This window comes from Tenrec ecaudatus, chromosome 2, assembly GCF_050624435.1.
Source record: "Tenrec ecaudatus isolate mTenEca1 chromosome 2, mTenEca1.hap1, whole genome shotgun sequence".
Lineage (NCBI taxonomy): Eukaryota > Metazoa > Chordata > Mammalia > Afrosoricida > Tenrecidae > Tenrec > Tenrec ecaudatus.
In genome coordinates this window covers 200,534,509-200,554,331 of record NC_134531.1, presented here as the reverse complement: position 1 = coordinate 200,554,331, position 19,823 = coordinate 200,534,509, and the positions used below count along the sequence as shown (strand labels likewise).

The following is a 19,823-nucleotide window of genomic DNA, read 5'->3' as shown; positions in this document are numbered from 1 at the left end:
AAGGTCCAATGGGGTACCATGCTCTGGCCCCAGAGTCTGGCCTTTGTACTCCCTCGGAGGGGATACCTGCTTGGCTCCCACGATTGCTCTGCCGCACACTTTTAGTGGTTTGCCTTGGTGTCACAAGGTCAGCCTGGGCCAGTCCCGAACTGAGTCTCCAGTGTTGTCCCCCTTAGGGCCCTGAGACATCAAGGGATGGTGTGTCTCGCAGTGGGATCAGCCATATTGACCACTCTGTGCATTGGCTGTTCAGAGCAGGAATATCATCCTCCAGGCCTAGTTGGCGAGGAAGTGCTCCACTCTCTCTTCCTTTCCCTTCATTTGCTCCCATTTTCTCTGATCAGACATGCACCTCTTTCCTAGCTGCAGCTTCAGTGTCATCCTCTAAAGTAAATTCTTCTGTGGGGAGGAGCAGATGTCCACGTAGCTGGTATGGGGGTGGGGCCCTCAGGCCCCTCCACTGGCTCCCCACTCCTTGCCGGCATGCTGCATACATCTGACATTGGTTTTAAATCTGGTCCCTCTTTCCCTGTGGAGACACAAACAATACCCTCCCCTTGGGTGGGTCAGTGCCTTATTCCCCACAACACATCTTTTTTTTTCTTTCCCTTTTCGTCCCTCCCTGCCCCCTTTTTAGTTGGCTACTATATGTACCCCTGGATTTGGTGTGGCCCCTGCCATGCTACCTGGAATGTTTCTGTACAGTAGCTTTTTCTCTGTTCCCCTTTTGCATTTACCTTTCCATTATTTCTTTTTATATATATAAAAACTTACCTCAGCGGACTCATGTTATACTTGTCCTTTTGTGCTTGGTTTACTTCACTTAGCATTATTTCCTCCAGTTTTTCCCATGCGACGATATGCTTCATATGTTCAACCATGCTTTTTAGCGATGCATAGTACTCCATAGTATGTATGTACCACTGTTCAGGTTCTTTGCCAACCTCCTCAGTGGGAAATTAGTTTTTCTCTTCTTGTAAGCTTGCAAATTATTGTTGATTTTAGTAATAAGGCCTTTGTCTGATGTGTTATTGCTAAAGATGTTTTCCCAGTCGGTGGACTCTCTTATTACTCTCTTGGTGAATTATTTTGATGTACACAGGTGTCTTATCTTCAGTATATCCCATTTGTCTGTTTGTGACTCCTCTGTATCTGTATCCTTCCCTATTTCTGATAGCCTATGTATTCCCTGTGTCAAGGATCTCGGGTTTGTCCCAATTCCCTCATTAATGGCCCTAATTATTTGGGGTTTTATCTCAAGGTCTGTGATCCACCTTTAGTTTATTCTCATGCATGGAGTGAGGTAAGGGTCTTGCTTCATTTTTCTGCAGGTAGATATCCATTTTTCCCCAGCATCATTTATTGAAGATGGCATCTGCTTCCCATTTAATAATTTTTGGGCCCTTATCACACAGTTGCCAGTATGCTGATGTCTTTATTTCTCGGTCTTAAGGTCTTTTACATTGGTCTGACTATCTGTCAATACACCAGTACCACACTGTTTTGACTACTGTGGCCTTATAGTACATGCTAAAGCAAGCCCTCCCACTTTGTCCTTCTTCTTGAGGAATTCTTGGCTAATTCTGGGCTTCTTCCCCTGTCCTATGAAGTTGATAATCTGTGTTTCCTATTCTTTTAAGAAGGATGGTGTTATTTGTATTGGGATAGTATTGAACTTATATAGTGCCTTAGGCAGAATTGACATCTTTACTATATTGAGTCTGCCAATCCATAAGCATGGGATATTATTTCATTTAAGGTCACTCTTCATTTCTTTTAGTATTGTTTTATAATTTTCCTCATACAAATTTTTTGGTATTTTAGTCAGGTATATCCCTAAGTATTTCAACGTGTGCTTTGCTATTATAAGGGTACTAACTTTTTAATTGTCTCTTCTGTGATCTTCTCTGACATGTAGAGCAGCCTAATCGACTTCTATTTGTTTATTTTGTGTCCTGCCACTCTGCCATATTCTTATAGTGCTTCCAAGATTCTGCTTGTGGGATTTAAGGAATCTTCGATATATAGAATCATATTGTCTGTGAATAATGAAAATTTTGCCTCTTCCTTCCTAAGATGAGTACTTTTGATATCTTTCCTTTGTCTTATGTTGTTAGCTAGGACCTCCAGTATGATGTTAAATAGGAGTGAGGACAAGGAGCATCCTTGTCTGGTCCCCTTTTTCAGTGGAATTGTTTTAGTCTTTTCTCTGTTAACTATCAAGTTTGCTATTGGTTTTTGAAATATGGATTGTATAATATTGAGGAATTTTCCTTCTATTCCTATCTATTTTTGTGTCTTAAACAGGAATGTGTGCTGGATGTTGTCGAATGCTTTTTCCTCATCTATTGATATTATCATGTGGTTCTTATTATTTTTTCCAGCCAATGTGGTGAATAATGCTGATGGTCTTTCATATGTTGAACCATCCCTGTATCCCTGGTATGAATCCCACTTGGTCATGTTGAATTATTTTTTAATATGATTTTGTAGTCTATTGGCCAGTATTTTGTCAAGAATTTTAGCATCAATGTTCATTAAGGATATTGGTCTATAGCTCTTGATTTTTGTGTCATCATTGCTCGCTTTAGGTATTAAGAGTTATGCTAGCTTCATAGATACAGTTTGGGAGTTTTCCATCTTTTTCTATGTTCTTGAAGAGTTTGTATAACATAGGTGTCAATTCTTCCCTGAGTGCCAGATAGAATTCCTCTGTGAAGCCATTTGGCACAGGGGATTTTTCTGTTAGTAATCCTTTGATTACCTTGTCTATTTCTTCCATTGCTATGGGTCTGGTGAGGTTCTTGATATCCATCTTGGATAATCTATGGAGGGATTGTGTTTCCAAATATTTGCCCATGTCTTCCAAATTGTTGAATTCGTTAGAGTATAGACCTTCATTGCACTGTGTAATTATCCTTTTAATTTCATTAGGGTCCGTTATAATGTTCACTGTTTCATCCCTCATCCTTGAAAATGTCATTTGTTCCTTCCTTTCTTTGGTTAGGTTTGCAAGAGTTATATCAATTATGTTAATTCTTTCAAAGAACCAACTTTTAGTGGCATTAATTTTTCCATAGTTTTCTTGTTTTCCCTCTCCTGTATCTTGGCTCTAATTTTTTTATGTTTATCCTCTTGCTATAAGTAGGGATGTTCTGTTGACTCTGCTCTAATTGTTGTAGGTTTTGTGTTAGCATATCTTCCATGTGTCTCTTCTTTTTAAATGTGTGCATTTATTGTTATCAGCATTCCTCTGATAAATGCCTTTGCTGTATCCCACAGGTTTTGGTACGTCTTATATTCGTTCTCATTGGTTTCTAGAAACGTCCTTATTTCATCTCTGATCTGGATAAATACCCACTCCTTTTGAAATAGGACATTGTTCATCCTCGAATTGTTTCCCCTTGTTTTTATCGCCCTCATTCTGTTGATTTCTAGCTTTATAGCTCAGTTAATGGAGAGAGATGACGGCATAACCTCTATGTGCTTGAATTTAATCAAGTACATCTTGTGTCCCGGCATGTGGTCTATTTTAGAATATGGGCCATGTGGTTTTGAAAAGAAAGTGAATTTTTTTCATGTGGGTGGAAAGTTCTAAAAATAGCTATCAAGTCAAGTTGTCCAATTGTGCTATTTAGATCTGTAGCTTCCTTGTTGAGTTTCTTTCCCAATGATCTGTCTTATTCAGAGAGTGCGATGTATTAAACTCACCAACTATAATTGTTGAGCCTGTGATCTTTTTTTCATCTTTTAGAATGTTGGATTTATGAATTTCGCAAGTCTCTCTTGTTAGGTACATATATGTTTATTATGATCAGTGGTTCTTGGTCTATTGTTCCCTTGAGCATTATATAGTGCCCTTTCCTGTCTCTTGTTATGGCCTGTATCCTTAGGTCAATTTGGTCAGATATTAAGATCACTACCCCTACTTTTTTTGCATTACCATCACTACCCTTGCTTTTTTGCATTAGCACTTGCTTGGTATATTTTTCTCCAGCCTTTAATTATCAACCTGTTTTTGTCTACAAGTTTGAGAAGGGTCTCCTGAAGGCAGCCAATCGATGGGTTATGTTTCCTGAGCCAGTCTGTTAGCCACTGCCTTTTAGTGCCTGAGTTCAGGCTATTGATACTCACTGTTATTATATCCTTCTGTGGACCCTGTGATGTCTTCTTGTACATTTTGTGTTGTATATTTCCCTATCTACAGCAGCTCAGCTTACTGTAGATGTTTGCCCCAGCTGCCTTGTGTGGTGTACAGCACCCTCACAGTGGGCAGGTAAGAGCTCCTCCTGTTATTTTGGTTGCTTTGCCTTAAGTGGAGTGTAGTGGCCTGGAAGCCAGTAGTGGTGTATGATAGGAGAGAGTGGGAGAGAAGAGGAGAAAGAGGGAAAAAGAAATTAGAGGGAAAAGGAAGAAAGAGAGAAAAAAAACCCCAACACAAATCTGAGCTTGTTGAGATTGACTATGGTGGGAAAGATACAAGAGCTAGTGAATAAAGAGGGATGAAATAGAGTAGTAGGTAAGGAGATAACTGAAATTTGATCACCTGTCTGTAAGACTGGAGGAGATCCAACTCTTCCTCAAGTAAACAGGGTGGTGTACCCATTGTATGTAATGTTCCACAGATGCTGTGTAGGATTACTTTCAAAGGTAAGACCTCACCCGTGTCCAGACGTCAGTTGAGTGCTGGATTTCACTGGTGTTCCTGCCTTGTGCTGTATGTAGCACTGCAGCAGCGGCTGGGAGAGGGGCACTGGGGTGTTCCCATAGCCCTGTTTAGGGCCCTAGGACAGGCAGGGCCTCCCCAGCTATGTGTAGAATCACTGAGAGGGAAGCTGGGCTTCTTGTCCTATCTAAATTGCTGGTGTCCTACTAGATCAGAAGATTTTATTTTTATTTCTTTTCCCCCTGTCCAGCTAGAATAAAATCAAATTAAATTGTCTCCCACAGTCTCTGGGCTGCAGCGCCGAGGGTTTTGAAGCTAAGGCTTACTACTGTAGGTCTTTTTTAATCAAATAGCTGCCTGGCCCTGTAACTGAGTTGTGGCATTCCTTAGCTAGGTTTCTTCTTATGCTGATTTATATTAAGGGCTCTCCACCTATGTGATCCTTGGAGCTGAGCAACGAGATTGGGGTTTGAGTTTTTAACCAATAATATATATTCCAACCTTTTAAAATTATGCGTGTGATGTGCTCCTATTTGGGGGCTGTCAGGCTGACCCCCATAGGTGGAGATCCAGCTTATCAGGCGGGTTGTTTCCTTCTTGGCCAATTGGAACTAAATTCGCTCCCTGGATTTTGACTATTCCCCTATTTTCTCCCACACTGTGATCTACCTCAGGTAAAAATCTGCTTTTTCTTCTACTTTAAATTATGGCCACTGTCTGCCACTCCCTAGGCTGTGAGCTCAAGGCAGCCAACAGTGTGGAGAGCACCAGCATGGGGTTCTCCTTATGTCTGGGGTCTGTCACTTTTAGGGCATCCTCTTGGAGAAATCGCTGCACCCATCAGGGGTGCAGCTGGTACCTGCAGGCTTGCCAAAGCTAGAGCGCTTTAAAGAGTCCTTGGTTTGCTTTGTGTATGGAAATCACATGCCAAAAAGGGTCCAGGAGAGACCCTAGTACCCTAGTTCTAATTTCAGGACTCCACCTCTTCATTTTCTTCACCTTACATTTTCTGGTCTGACAGTAGGAGCACCAGACGGGTGAGTCCTATCGAGTTGATATTTTTCCCCTGGTCTAATTTTATTTTTCCTATGTATGCATAATAACCTTGAAAGAAAGAACACATTAACTTTTTAATGTCTAAATGTTTCAGCCTCAGGGGAAATACATGTACAACAATCAACAATGCATGATAATGTAGCTGATGGCTGTACTTCTGCCTTAAGATACAGACCTCTAAGGAACAAACTTGATTCTCACAGTCTCACAACAAACCATGGCTTATATCCTGGTTCCATTATTTTGAACATCTTGATACACAGATTTTAGGAACGAAATCTAAAATTGGTTTGATTACGATGAGAATATCAGGTAAGTCACAGATTGGGTGGGAGTAGTGGGGGGATTGAGGCTAATTATCCTGAGGGAGAATCCTGAGATAATTTCAAAAAGGAAAAATGCAGGCCTCTCACTTGACCAGAACTAGAAGGTTGCCAAGCAGTTCACAAAGATCCTTACTCACAGCTTCTTTCTGCTCATTGGCACCTTCCTCTCTGATGGAGACATGTTCCCCATTAATGGGGGACATATGGATATTGATGGCTTGAGAATTTATGTGTGTCAACCATTATCCCCAAAGCCAATTTGTTTTTACTCTTAGTTCAATTTTTGTAAGACAAAGGTTAGGAATCTTGTCTGGATTTGGCAAGGTGCACTTCCTCCATAAAATAGTTGTATGCAGACTGAAGGCATTGGATCATGTTTATTAGTCGTCTCCCTTGATTCATTCCGCTACTAACAGAAAGTGGGCTTATCAAGTGTTAGGTTGTTTGTCAGTTGGGTTCAGCTAGGTGACCACAGTTTGATTTTGTTGCGATTTCTGCCATGAAACAGTTGCTAAATGCATGGATGTGGCTGTACTGGAATAAACTATGCTTAGCTATTAAGATAATTATCAACTGAACTATATTAACTATACTTAAAGAGGATTCTAACATGGAGCCTCCTACCTTTAAATTCTTAAATGCTTAATAGAAAACACTGCACTTTCATTAATAAAATCCTCTTTCCATCTTTATAATTTTCTGTTATTAAATTGAATTTTGTAGCCTGTCTATTCTTATATTTCTAGCTAATGAATTTTGGGACATATTTTAAAAATATATTGATCTGTAATAAAGATGACTCCCCCCACCCCACCCTTTTCTTTCTGTTAGTCCATACTACTAATCCATCTGTGACGGTGGTCTCCTTTTATTAGCCATCTCCCCCATATGTTTGTCAGCCCTCCTCATCACATTGTATCCACTTGACAAACCTATTTAAATCGCATCCCATAAGCTTCTTGCCCTTCTGCTTCCTTTTGGATTTAGCTAATAGCGGACACTAGTAGCAAAAATGAGGTGGAAAGAGAAGTAAAAGTTAGGATGTTCTCCCCATTTTAGCATTTAATTTCTCAATATTCAGACACATGTAGGGCAAGTTCCTATCCACAAATCACTGTGGTTTGCACAATGAATTCATTTTAAAGTACTATGGTCATTAATAAAAGTCATTGTCAAGTCTCAAAAGTAGATTACTGTGCTAATACCGCTTATATACTTAACTAGCACTGAATCATTGATGTAGTATCATTCCCTGGTTATGCCAATGTCTTACCCTTAAATGACAATGTATCGCCATCAAATTTTGTATACTCATTGAAATGTATTTATCCTTATGGAAACTCACATATTATATTTCACAGATGAATCAAATTGTGGAGGACCCATTTATGGAAATGAATTCATATCCATCTAATTTATTCATAATCTCTCATCATCTGAAAACAGCTTGATTTATTTCAGGTAAAATGGCTAGCTGAAGGGAGGGTTGTAGAACAAATTGTACTAAATTACTCTATAATGTTCTGGTGATAGATTGGATGAAGTGGCTAGTTTAAAGAAGAGACCAATGGCCAAAAACAATAATACATGGCATTGGATTTCAACTGATAATGGTGAGTGTCCATTTGCAATATTGCAATTATTTCTCCATCTGTGGATAATAAAAGACACATGCTGGAAAGAGAGTTAATACTGATAATGAAAATAAAATAAGGTCTGTGGTCCATACTACAGACAAAGGAGACTAAGTAAGAAGCCTGCCGACTGGGTGACCATGAATGATGTTATATTAGAGATACGTTATCATTGAAACACTGATTTCATTTTTTATCTTATCCACCAAAATAATAATCAAGAGAGAAAAAAAAGGGGGTAAAGCAAGAACCTGGATCCTGTTAGAAGGAAAATCTATTACCTTAAGACAGGACAGAAAATGTCAGTATGTTGTGAAATAAAATTGCTTAAGTCTCTTCTATCCACTTATCTATAAATCTAGCACCAAATGATTAATTGAAACAATGAAATAAGCTGAATGGACTCTCACTTGAGGATCAATCAATTTCCACATTCCTCTGTATATCAGAGAGCCAAGTTAAACATAGGAACCGAGAGAAGAACCCTGGATCATCAGGGAAAACAGCCACCAGCAGAGCACTTGCAATATCCCTGTCTGAAGTGGTAAGAACAGTGGGGACCATTAGACAGAGCAAGGGAGCAAGTAAATGCAGAATAGAGGGGCTGTGGTGCTGAGACCATGAAACGGTGAAGTCTACAAAGGCAGAGACCAAGGGACCTCTTGGCTGAAAAGGTGAAAGCTAGAGAGAGGTTTTACTGCCAAGTAAGTAGAGGCTGCTCTGAACCAAAGACTGTATCCTTAATGGTTTATGATGCTGTCTGTAGTTAATGGCAATGAGATTGGACTTTTGAAGTTGTTGTTTTGTAGTAACCTATTAACTTCCCTAATAACCCCCTATAGTGTGAGCATTGTCTCTGAGTTCATTCTGTATTGCCATTGCAAAGGTTAATTGAATCTTGCAGGGAAGTCAAGTGTCCTGAAAGAAGAGGCAGTTCTTGTCCAAAGAGAATAATGAAAGAGTAGAGCCACAGAGGCATGTCTGACCGCTGCCTTGTGGCACTCAGCCTTGGGCTGGTGAGCAAGAGCATTCTCCTTCTCCCTTGTGTGGCCAGAGGAGGACAGGTGTGGCTCCTATGACCTTGCACCAGTGGGCAAGAGGAACGAGAAATAGGTTCAGACAATGATTACCTACATAGATGATCAACTATTTCAGAACCTGGAAATCAGGCCAGTGCTTTAAGACAATATTTCCTTACTTCTTTTTCAATTGCTGCAAACCTATGACTACCCGCAGACCCCTGATCTCCAGGCTGTGAGCTCACGGCAGCTTAACGGACAGGGAGCTTTGGTGTGGGTCCTCTGACAGGCTTTCAGAGGTTCTCCTTGAGTCTGGGACTTTGTCCCCTTTAGGGCATCAGCCTGGGGCGATCGCTACTCACTGCTAGACTAGGGAACAGCTCCCATGAGGCCAGCACATTGAACTTAGAGATATTTAGCGCATTCTTGGTTCATTTTGTGAGTCAAATAATAAAAAGTGGGGTTCAGGACAGACCCTAGTACCCTAATTCTAACTTCAGGTCTCCACCTCCCAGTCTCCTTCACCTTACTTCCCAGTTTCCTTGTCTGGCAGCAGGAGCTACAGGGGGGCTGAATCTACCTAGATGCCATCTTCCTCCATCTCTGACCTGTTACTTTCAATCACCTCATATGTATGTGACAGTTGACCATTGAATAGGAAGTCCAAAGAATGTATGAATTTTAATTATGGTGCTGTAGAAGAATACTGAAAGTACCATGTACTTCCAGAAGTACAAGTAAACCTATTTTAGAAGAAAGACAGCCACAATGCTCCTTGAAATCAAGAATGGTGAGATGCCATCACATGTATTTTGGATGCGTTATCAGAATAGATAATTACCTGGAAAAAAGACATCATTTTAAATAAAGTAGAAGGACAGGGGAAAGGAGGAAGATCATCAACAAGATGGAATGAAATCGTGGTTACAAGACTAGGTTCAAACATAAGAACTATTGTGAGAATGGTGCAGGACCAGGCAGTATTTTGGTTTACTATGATGCCGAATCAACTTAGCTGTATCCGACAGCAGCAGCAGCAACAACAACAACATATATCTATTTAATTTGAGAGCCATGGTTTTTCTCATATGTTAATACCATTCTATATATATTTATAAGTTTATGTGTATGTATGCATATATATTGTACATATATTTATAAACACATGTGTGCATGTTCATTTGAAGTGAAGAAATCCCTGTCCAGAAAGTTTATTATAAATATATGTATAAGTATATGTATGGATTATTTGTTAACTGTGATAGAGAATAATAGGTCAATTGTGTTGATTCAAATCATAGCTATTTTGGAGATTTTATAATTTCCAGAAAAAAATAGGTCATGCATGTAGTCTCCTTTTGTCCATATGCAATAATGGAATTGCAAGACCACTTAAGCAATGTTACTAGTTGCAGAACAGAGACTTATTTAATATGGTTCTTCTAGCCACAGGTTCTTTAACTACAACCAGGTGACTTTTCCCTGTTGGCTAATAAAGGGCTTGAATGTACAGATTGTATTATAGAATTCAGCTGTGAAAGAGCAGTCTTTCTGGGTATAAATTATTTATCCATTTATGAAGTAGAGAGGAGTGAGAGATCGCACTAAACAAAGAGCTAGTAGTGAAGTCTGCCTCTGGACCCCAGATCTCTGCGGCGTTAACCTCCTGGATCTAGGAAACTAGCTTTGACATCAGAAGTTTGACAAAAGAACAACAGCCCAGAACCAAGCGACAGGGCATAAGACAGAGTGATGGGCTTCCCAGCCCACAGAATAAGAAAGCTTAGTACTTTGGTGCAACAGGCTGGGTTGTGAAGTATAATGCCTCCAGGTGCTATTTTGGAAGACCTCGCTTGCTGAGTCACAGAACTGGAACTGAGAGTCTTTGGGTTCTGACTTGCAGTGGAGTGGCATACTGTTTTTTAATTCATTAGAATGCCAAAGAGAGTTTTGTTAAAAAAAGAAAAGAGTTTTGTAACATGTCCTGAACAAATATATCTTGACCATTTCCATCTGAGTTTTAACTGGTTAAGTTTCATAGTACACACTGTGGGCATTGTCTGTGATATATATGGGGCTATTACAATGAATTATGAAACTAGCTTAAAAAATTGAGAGTGCTGTGGAACACAGACAATAAAAGTAGAAAGAGTGGTGTGAAATAAGACACTGATTATAGAGTCTGAGGCTCTTAATAGATGTATTTTTTTCGGGGGGGGGCAACCTAATAGTTTGAGGGTTTACTGAGGTGGCCATTCTTCCTGAGAGCAGGCTATGAGAGAACCGAGAAAGAAGGGAGCTCAAATAGTGACTAAGTGACTTTTGAAAGCCAGCTAACTAAACAATCAACAGAAGAGAAAAATGGAAGGTAAACTTCCCCTTTGACAGAAGCAGCTTGTACTTTTGAGCTACTTCCCAGGTAGAAGGCCATGGAATACAAAGACTAAAACTCATAGGGCCCCTAAGCGATACAGGACATCGTCTCTCCTTAGGGATCTAGATAAATAATGTTATGCGTTTTTCCCAATGACAGGTTGCCCCATATAGTTTACCTACCAACAAAGATATTATTGCCTATGAGAAGCAACCCTGAGTGGATCAAGGATTGGTTATTTCATGAATTGTTGAAAACAAGGTTTAAAGAGGCTTTAAAAAAGGAAAAGAAAAGTAGTTTGCATGAATGTTAGGCAGATACTGGCTAGGAACATGACAAATAGATAGAAACTAGAAAAAATATACCCTTTCTCAGAGAAAAATATTTAACAGCTTTTTTAATGTAAGGGAGTTCATAAGAGCACACTCAGCGCCTTAGTTCTGAGGCAGTCACTATTTGGGGCAAGAGTTAGAATGGATCACGGAATACAGCATCCTCTCCTATTCCTGCCCTGGATTGTTTGTACAGAACACACAGGTCATTTGTCTTGCAACCCTAACAAGAAATGTTAACATATCACAGGCATTAATTACTGTTTTTGAAATAATTCTTTACATCCATTAGAATTAAACCCAGTGCCAAATAGTTGATTTCAACTCTTAGTGACCATATAGGGCAAAGTAGAACTGTCTTTTGTTTGTTTGTTTTTGGTTTTTGAAGACTGAACTGACGACCTCATTGTGTCTTCTGCTGAAGGGGTTGAATGACCGACCATGTGGTTCAGTGACCAGTAGATTCACTGTCACCATCGAAACGGAACGGTTACTATTTTCCAGCAGACAGATGTGTCTACAGCATTGAAGTCCTGCATGTTTACTTGATATATCTATACATGCATACCTACAAGAATATATGCATTCATCTAAATAGAAAATTCAGAAAATAATTTTAGTCATATATTCAAAACTTCTTGTTTGCTTTATTTGGAAAAGTCTCCTGTGGGGGAGAAAGTTTTCTATCCTCATCAGTCTCTATGGAAAAGAGTAATTAATGAGTTTACAAAGCCAAATTTTCAGAGTGAAAAGGTGTAAGGTTGTTTTTTCCCTCCCTTCATCCAGTAAGTTTGCCCCTTTGGGAGTTTGGGAAGCTTTAAAGCCTCGTTATTCTCAGTGGGCCCTTCTTCCAAGTCTGTACTGTGCAATTGTCCTGTTAAAGTTTGGGGTGTAGCCCAGCTTGAGATGGGACCAAGGCTGAACCGCACCTATGAAAAGCCCCTCCATTTGACTCTGAAACTTGATTGCAAAGGAAAGAAAAATGGTTCAAAATTTGGGATTCCTCTCGCGTCATCTCAAACAAAGATTTCTCCACTGAACAGAGGAAATACTAATTAAGTAAGGTTTAGGAATTTTAAGGAGATAGTTGAAAGTCTTGGGAAATGAGACTAGAAATCTATTTAAAACATTTCCTAAATTATAGTAAGAACTTTGTCTTAATAGAAGATGCCCATGACCAATAGTAGGTCTAAAAATTGGATGCTAGATCCTAGGTGAAGATGAAAGGCCTTGTAAGGTTTGATGCCTTTATTTCAGCATTTACCTTAGCTAATCCATAAGTAAATTCGATAAGCAATCTAATAACACATCGAACATCATCATTTTGTTTTTCTGTTGGATCTTATCAATCACTTGCATATTTTTTATAATAGTGACTCTTTCTTTTCAGTTTCCATAGCCTCCACTCCAAGGACTGATGCCACAATTTGTGTCCTATATTTCTTTTTGAATGACTCAACCAGTCACTCTCTACACCATCTCTTTCTCGTCCTCCCTCAGAGTCCTCTTTCTACTGCCTTGAGTAACATTACTAAGGCACGGACACATTCATACTATAGTAACACTGTGGGAATTACTCTAGAGCATTGTTTTCCCTTTCCATGCTTTACAATGTCGAACACTACCTCCGTGGTCATGGTGTCCAAACTCAGTCCTAAGAGTTCCTGATGCATATCATGGGATCCTAATTTTGAGTAAGTCAATTTTTTTTCCATTTAAATGTCAAATAAAATGAAATGTTATTAAAAATATCATCATGGCATTGGTATATTTGGCCTAAGTTTATATGGTTGATAATAGTATGCTTTTATAACTGCTAGATTTTAAAGTGACAAATATGCATGTAATTTAGTTAGAATAATTTCAAAAATAAAATCATGCTACTAAGTATATTGAAATTAGAATATATATATAAAGATATTACAGTATTAAACGTAATTCAAGGAACAGAATTTATCTTTACATTGATTCAATTAATATAAAAGTATTCTATAAATTGAGTTTGTTTTTATAATCATAAATATTTGACCTAATTACTGCAACAATCTAATATTGATTATTTTTCTGCTATAACTTCACTTAATATATTTTAAACCATTTTATTGAGGGCTCCTACCTTTCTTAATATTGAGTTACATTCCTTTACTGATCATAAGACAGATATACATTCAAATTTTTATTATATCACTGTTTTCTATTTATCACTGTACTTCTAACATCTGCTTAATAATTATGATATAATCTCCCTTGTCTATTTCTTTATTTATGTGGTTTCTCTTTTTCCTCAAATTCTCAAATTCTGTTTGTATTTTTATACCTGGCTATCTTCTTAAAAAAATTCTCTGACACAATAACAAAACTTCTTCTTTTTAAAAATATCATTTTATTGGGGCCTTGTACAACTCATCACAATGGCATTCACCCATTGTCTCAGGCACATTTGTACACATGTGGCCATCATCATTTTCAAAGCATTTTCTTTGTACCTGAGCCCTTGGTATCAGCTCCTCATTTTTCTCCTCCCTCCTCTGTCCCTCCCTCTCTTCCTCTTTCTCCCCTCCCTCATGAACCCTTGATAATTTATAAATTATCATTATTTTTTTCATGTCTTGCACTGTCTGATGTCTCCCCCCACCCCCTTGCCTGTTGTCCTAGGAGTGGATTATAGGTAGGTTATTGTGATCCGTCCCCCCTCTCTCCCCCTACCTTCGCCTTACCCTCCTGGAATGGCTACTCTCATTATGGGTCGTGAGGAGTTTATCTGTTCTATATTCCCTGTGTTTCCAACTCTTATCTGTACCCATATACATGCTCTTGTCTAGCCAGATTTGTAAGGTAGAATTAGGGTCATGCTATTTGGGGGGAAACATTAAAGAACTAGAAGGAAATTGTGTTTCATGGGTGCTACACTGCACTCTGACTGGCCTTTCTTCTCTCCATGATCCTTCAGTAAGGGGAAGTCCAATTGCTTACAGATTGGCTTTGGGCCTCCACTCTGCACTCCCTCCCTCATTCACATTATGATTTTTTTTCTCTGGGTCTTTGATGCCTGGTACCTGATCCAATCGGCACCTCATGATCACACAGACTGGTGTGCTTCTTCCATGTGGACTTTGTTGCTTCTCAGCTAGATGGCCACTTTTTTACCTCCAAGCCTTTAGGACTCCAGATGCTATATCTTTTGATAGTCGGGTACCATCAGCTTTCTTCACCATATTTGCTTATGTACTTGCTTTGTCTTCAGTAATCATGTCAGGAAAGTAGCATCTCAGAGTGCCAGATTATTGGAACAAAGTGTTCTTCTGTTCAGGGAGTACCTGAGTAGAGGCCTAATATCCATCTGCTACCTTAATACTAAACCTATAAATATATGTACATAGATCTATTTCCCCATTGCCATATATAAATATGTTTACTTATGTGCATGCCTATATTTAGATCTCTATACATTTCATTTACTTCCTAGTTCTTTCCTCTATTCTTTCCTCTATTTTTCCTCTATTATTTTCCTCTTGTCCCATTATCATGCTCAGCCTTTCATTTGGGTTTCAGTAATTCTGCTCGGTTACATTGCCCTTGATCAATCCCTACCAAACCTCCTAACCCTCCTTGCCATTGATTTTCAGTCACTTATTTTTCCCTTCTCCTTAGGTTTGTTAACACCCAGTTCCTCTCCCCTGCCTTCCCCACTCCCCTGTCCCCCCAGAACTGTCATCCTGTTGTTCACTCTTTTGACTTGTTTACCCTGCCTATCCCTTCCATATACATTCAGAGACAACAATATGCACAAACACAAGACCAAGCACAACAAAGCAACAATAGAGAAAAAAATAATATCTATAATCACAACAACAAAAAGGCAATGGCAAAGAAAAAGGAAAGCCTATAAATACTTCAAGGTCTATTTGCTGTCCTATATGACTGTTTTCCAGTTGAGTTTGATGGTGTGCCCTGCCCTGGCCCCATAGTCTATTTTTGGTGTTCCCTGGGGACCTCATTGCTCTGTTCCCCTTGCTGCTCTGTTGCACACCCCAGTGTCTCGCCTCGGTGTGGTGTGGTCTGAGTGGGCACAATTCCTGCTGAATGTCTCCAGTGTTGCCCGCCGTGGTGCTATGGGTCAGTGAGGAATGTCATGTCTGTGCTGGGGCTGGCCCTATGGTCCTCTGTGCATTGGCTGCTCTGAGCAGAAATATTGTCCTCTGGGCTTGGTGAGCCGGGATGTGCTTCACCTTCATTTGCTCCTGTGTGCTCTGATCAGTCACGTCCCTCTCCTTGAGCTACAGCTTCAGTGCTGTCCTCTGAAATGGATTTTTCTGGAGGGAGAGGGCTATCAACTTAGTTGGTAAGGGGGCCAGCCTCTGAGGCCTCTCTATTGGTTCCCTGCTTCATGCCAGTGTGTTGACTTCTCGCAGAGACTTCTTTGACTTATCATTTTTATGTGCTCTGGCAAAATGTTCACTTTAATTTTTTATTTTTTCATTGTAGCAATTATGTCAGGTTTATTTAAATTAACTTAACACAATGGATATAAACATGTTGTTTTTTCATTAGAGGATTCATTATTTTTAAAGTCTGTTGTAATCCTTTTTTATTTAATTTTCAGAATCTTCTTATCTGTTTTTCCATATATTGTCTTTGGTTCAAAGATGTTCTTTAATATTTTTGATACTATATTAAAAATTACACATCATTTAAACTTTTTTTTTCCTTTAAGGTGAAAAATCCTTTTATGCTATCTTCTAGCACAGAATTTTATTTGGCACTGACTCAACCAATGTGTTTTAGTTTTATAATGTTAAAACAATCCTTCCACCATGTCTATGTAAGGAACCGCTATCTCAAGCATTTTCATTTGGTATTTAGTGCAGCTACATATGTTTACGGAAACACTTCATAAACATCATAAAAGACTGATTAATTTGTTAACTTATATTTTAGAAGATGTACCTTAACTGATTAAAATGCATTGCCTACAATAAGAATCTTAAAGGAGATGTTTAATTTCTCTAGTAATGACTACTATCAGTATCTGAAGAATGTTACAGAAACTATTGCTTATTTCTAAACTCAAACTTCCAGTATTAGTTGCAATATGCTCCCTAGTCTCAAGAGTCCAATATGCATACTCAGCTTTGTGACCAGATGATTTCTCCCTTCCAAATACAGAGCTGAAGCTTTGTGATAATTGGGTACTATCTAAAATATAATGTACAGAAATAAACTGCAGAATAAAGTATACTTAATCATTTTAAATATTATTGGAGTTATTATCTTTTTACCATGTGGATTATAAAATAGAGATGTGCTTATTAAAATAACCTGTTGATAAGTTTATTTTTATATATCCAAATTGTGCTAAAGAATCCCTGCCATCAAGTAGATTCTGGCTCATATAAACCCTAGTGGACAAAGTAGAACAGCTTCTGAACATACTGAGATTGTGAATCTTTACAGGAGTAGCAAGCCTCCTCTTTCTCCTGCAGAGTAGCTGGTGGATTTGAACTCCTTACTTTGCAGTTAGCAACCCACTATTCCTTATCCAACTGATTAAGACTTTTTGTTCATTCCTTGTTTACTTTGTTTTGCTATTCTTCTAGATTTCAGAAATTTACTAGGGATGTTAATTTCATACATTTTCTTGCTGGGAGCTATAAGGGAAAACATTAAGCTAATTTTTAATTATGTAGCTCATTTTTGCTAGAAATAAATGAAATTACCCCAGCTTCATGTATCTTAGAAGATTCAGTACTAATGAGTAGTGTACCTTGATGTTCTCTTCCTTGCCTGCTTAAGAGAAGATTCCCCAGTCAACATGGAGAGGGAAAACTGGACCATGGTGACGGAGATCATTCTGACAGGGATACCCACTACCAGAGCTCTTGGCAGCCTCCTGTTCTTAATATTTTTATCTGCCTACTTGGTGACTGTCTTTGGAAATGGTCTCATCATTACCCTTATCTTTGTGGACTATAGACTCCAATCACCAATGTACTTCTTCCTCAGCAATCTTTCTTTCAGTGAAATTTTAACCACCACCTGTGCTGTTCCCAAGATGCTAGCAGGTTTCCTATCAATGAGGAGCAGCCTCTCATTTGGTGAATGTTTCAGTCAATCTTATTTCTACTTTCTCTCTGGATGTACAGAGCTTATCCTTTTTGCTGTTATGTCTTATGACCGCTATGTGGCCATTTGCAGCCCCCTTCAGTACCCAGTAATTATGAACAGCTCACTCTGTGTGCGCCTGGTTATCCTTTCCTGGGTGGGGGGCTTTTTCCTCATCCTCCCATCCACTGTCCTTAAGGCAAGATTGCCATACTGTGGCCCCAATGTGATTGATCACTTTTTCTGTGACAGTGCCCCTCTCCTGCATTTAGCCTGTGCTGATATTCGTATCATTGAGCTCCTGGACTTCCTCAGTTCCCTTGTCCTGCTCATCAGCTCCCTCTCCCTCACCTTGGTCTCCTATGTGTACATCATCTCCACCATTCTGAAGATACCCTCAGGCCAAGGTCAACGCAAAGCCTTTGCCACCTGTGCCTCTCACTTCACGGTGGTCTCCATGGGCTATGGGATCTCCATATTTGTCTATGTTCGCCCCTCACAGAAAAGCAGCCTGCATCTCAACAAGATCCTTTTTATCCTCTCCAGTGTCATCACACCACTTCTCAATCCCTTCATCTTTAGTTTGAGAAATGAGACCATGAAAGATGCACTGAAGGATGGTTTGGCCAAAGGCCGAAACTTCATTAAGCAGATTAGATCCAAATAACAGAATATTTGAGACTCATTCCTATTTTGTAATAAAATGTCTTATTACGACACTTCTACACAAGGTTCTGTAACTCCCACTAAATGATTTTATGAGACTACAAAAACAAGGCATATTAGTCCAAATCTAGAGACACTCCTATATGTGTAAGAGAGAAATTTATATCAATTGTATGTTGGAAAACTGTACAGGTCAGTCCAGATCAAGTTCCTAAGTCTAATATTACCCCATAAGTCCTGTACTAGTCCATAGCTCTCCCTTCAGACTCCCAGCCACATTGCTGATGCAGAATGGAGGACAGACAACCACAGGCCAGTGAGTGAAAGTTCCTGGATCCAATGACAGCGGAAGCATCAAAGGGATGGCACAGGTCAACATGACTTGTCAACAGGAAGATGAAGGAAGAGAGAGAAGAAGTTCCCAGAATCCTCATGAGAAGGTCACACTAACAAGGAGACATCATCAGAGTGTGACGTGAATGACAGAGTAGACTCTATCCCTACACTATTTATCAAGGTGAAGTTGATATGAAATTATGCAAACCACACAGCGTATGTATAAAGCTAATAGAAGGGCTTGGTAATCTTTTCTCACCAATACCTCACCATCTTTTTGATAGCATGAGAGATAGATAGATAGATAGATAGATAGATAGATAGATAGATAGATAGATAGAGAGAGAGAGAGAGAGAGAGAGAGAGAAAGCCAAGGACTGTTGGAAGAGCAAGTTGCAGGTATCTGTCTGAAGTGGTGGAGTCTGAGGCCAAAGGTACCGAGGACTGTCAGGAAGACTGTGGAAGAGCAAGAGAAGCAGTGAAGCATTGAAAATGTGAGACTAGGGGGAAACAAGAGGACCTGATGCAGAGGGCTTAAGTGGAGAGCAAATGCTTTGAGAATGTTTAGGGCAAAGAATGTACAGATGTGCTTTATACAATTGATGTATGTATATGTACAGATTGTGATAAGAGTTGTATGAGCCCCTAATAAAATGTTTAAAAAAAAAGAAAATGTGAGACTGAAAAGAGTGGCAGGCCATCCTGGCACACAAAGGCAGAGGCCAAGGGACAACGGGGATGACAATCTTCAGACTAAAATGAGGCTAGTGACAGGTATTGCTGTGGACCAAGACCACTTACTGTTTACTGATTCTGACAATTGACTTCTGTAATAAACCTTTATAATTGTGAGATTTGTATGTGAGTTCTGTGTGGACATTGCAATGATTTGTGGAGCTCAGCATAGAAGTAGAGTGTTTGGGAGGAATGGTTGGTGTCAGAGTCAGTACAGAAGAATGGAACATGATGTCATGTCTAATTCCTATCTCTAGCCTTGGGAAACTAAAGGAGGTCAGATGTGTTTCCTTTTGCCATTCACTGCACACCCAAATGAATATTCTCAGAATTATAGATAGGGAGTGAAGCAATTGAAAATGAAAAAGGAATATACATGCTATATATTTATATTATTGAAATAAAAATAACATAGTTAAACTGGATTCCTGTACATTTTATCAGTAGTCAGATTCAAAAACTTAACAACCAGTTTGCAGCTCTAATGACTGTTTAAAAATATTTAAGTTTAAACAATATTGGTAAAATATTAAAAAAAACATACATACCAAAAGGAAGTGTATTATTTCATACAGTT

General features: G+C 39.2%; 1 protein-coding gene across 1 annotated transcript; it reads left to right on the top strand.

Moving 5' to 3' along the window:
* Window positions 1-17,219: 17,219 nt before the first annotated feature.
* LOC142440411 (olfactory receptor 6M1-like) lies at window positions 17,220-18,176 on the top strand. Its single transcript, XM_075542859.1, has one exon. The coding sequence runs from the start codon at window positions 17,220-17,222 to the stop codon at window positions 18,174-18,176; it is 957 nt and encodes a 318-aa protein (XP_075398974.1).
* Window positions 18,177-19,823: the final 1,647 nt, after the last annotated feature.

Excerpts from the sequence above, each read along its gene's own strand:
- LOC142440411 (XM_075542859.1), top strand. The coding sequence starts at position 17,220 with ATGGAGAGGGAAAACTGGACCATGGTGACGGAGATCATTCTGACAGGG.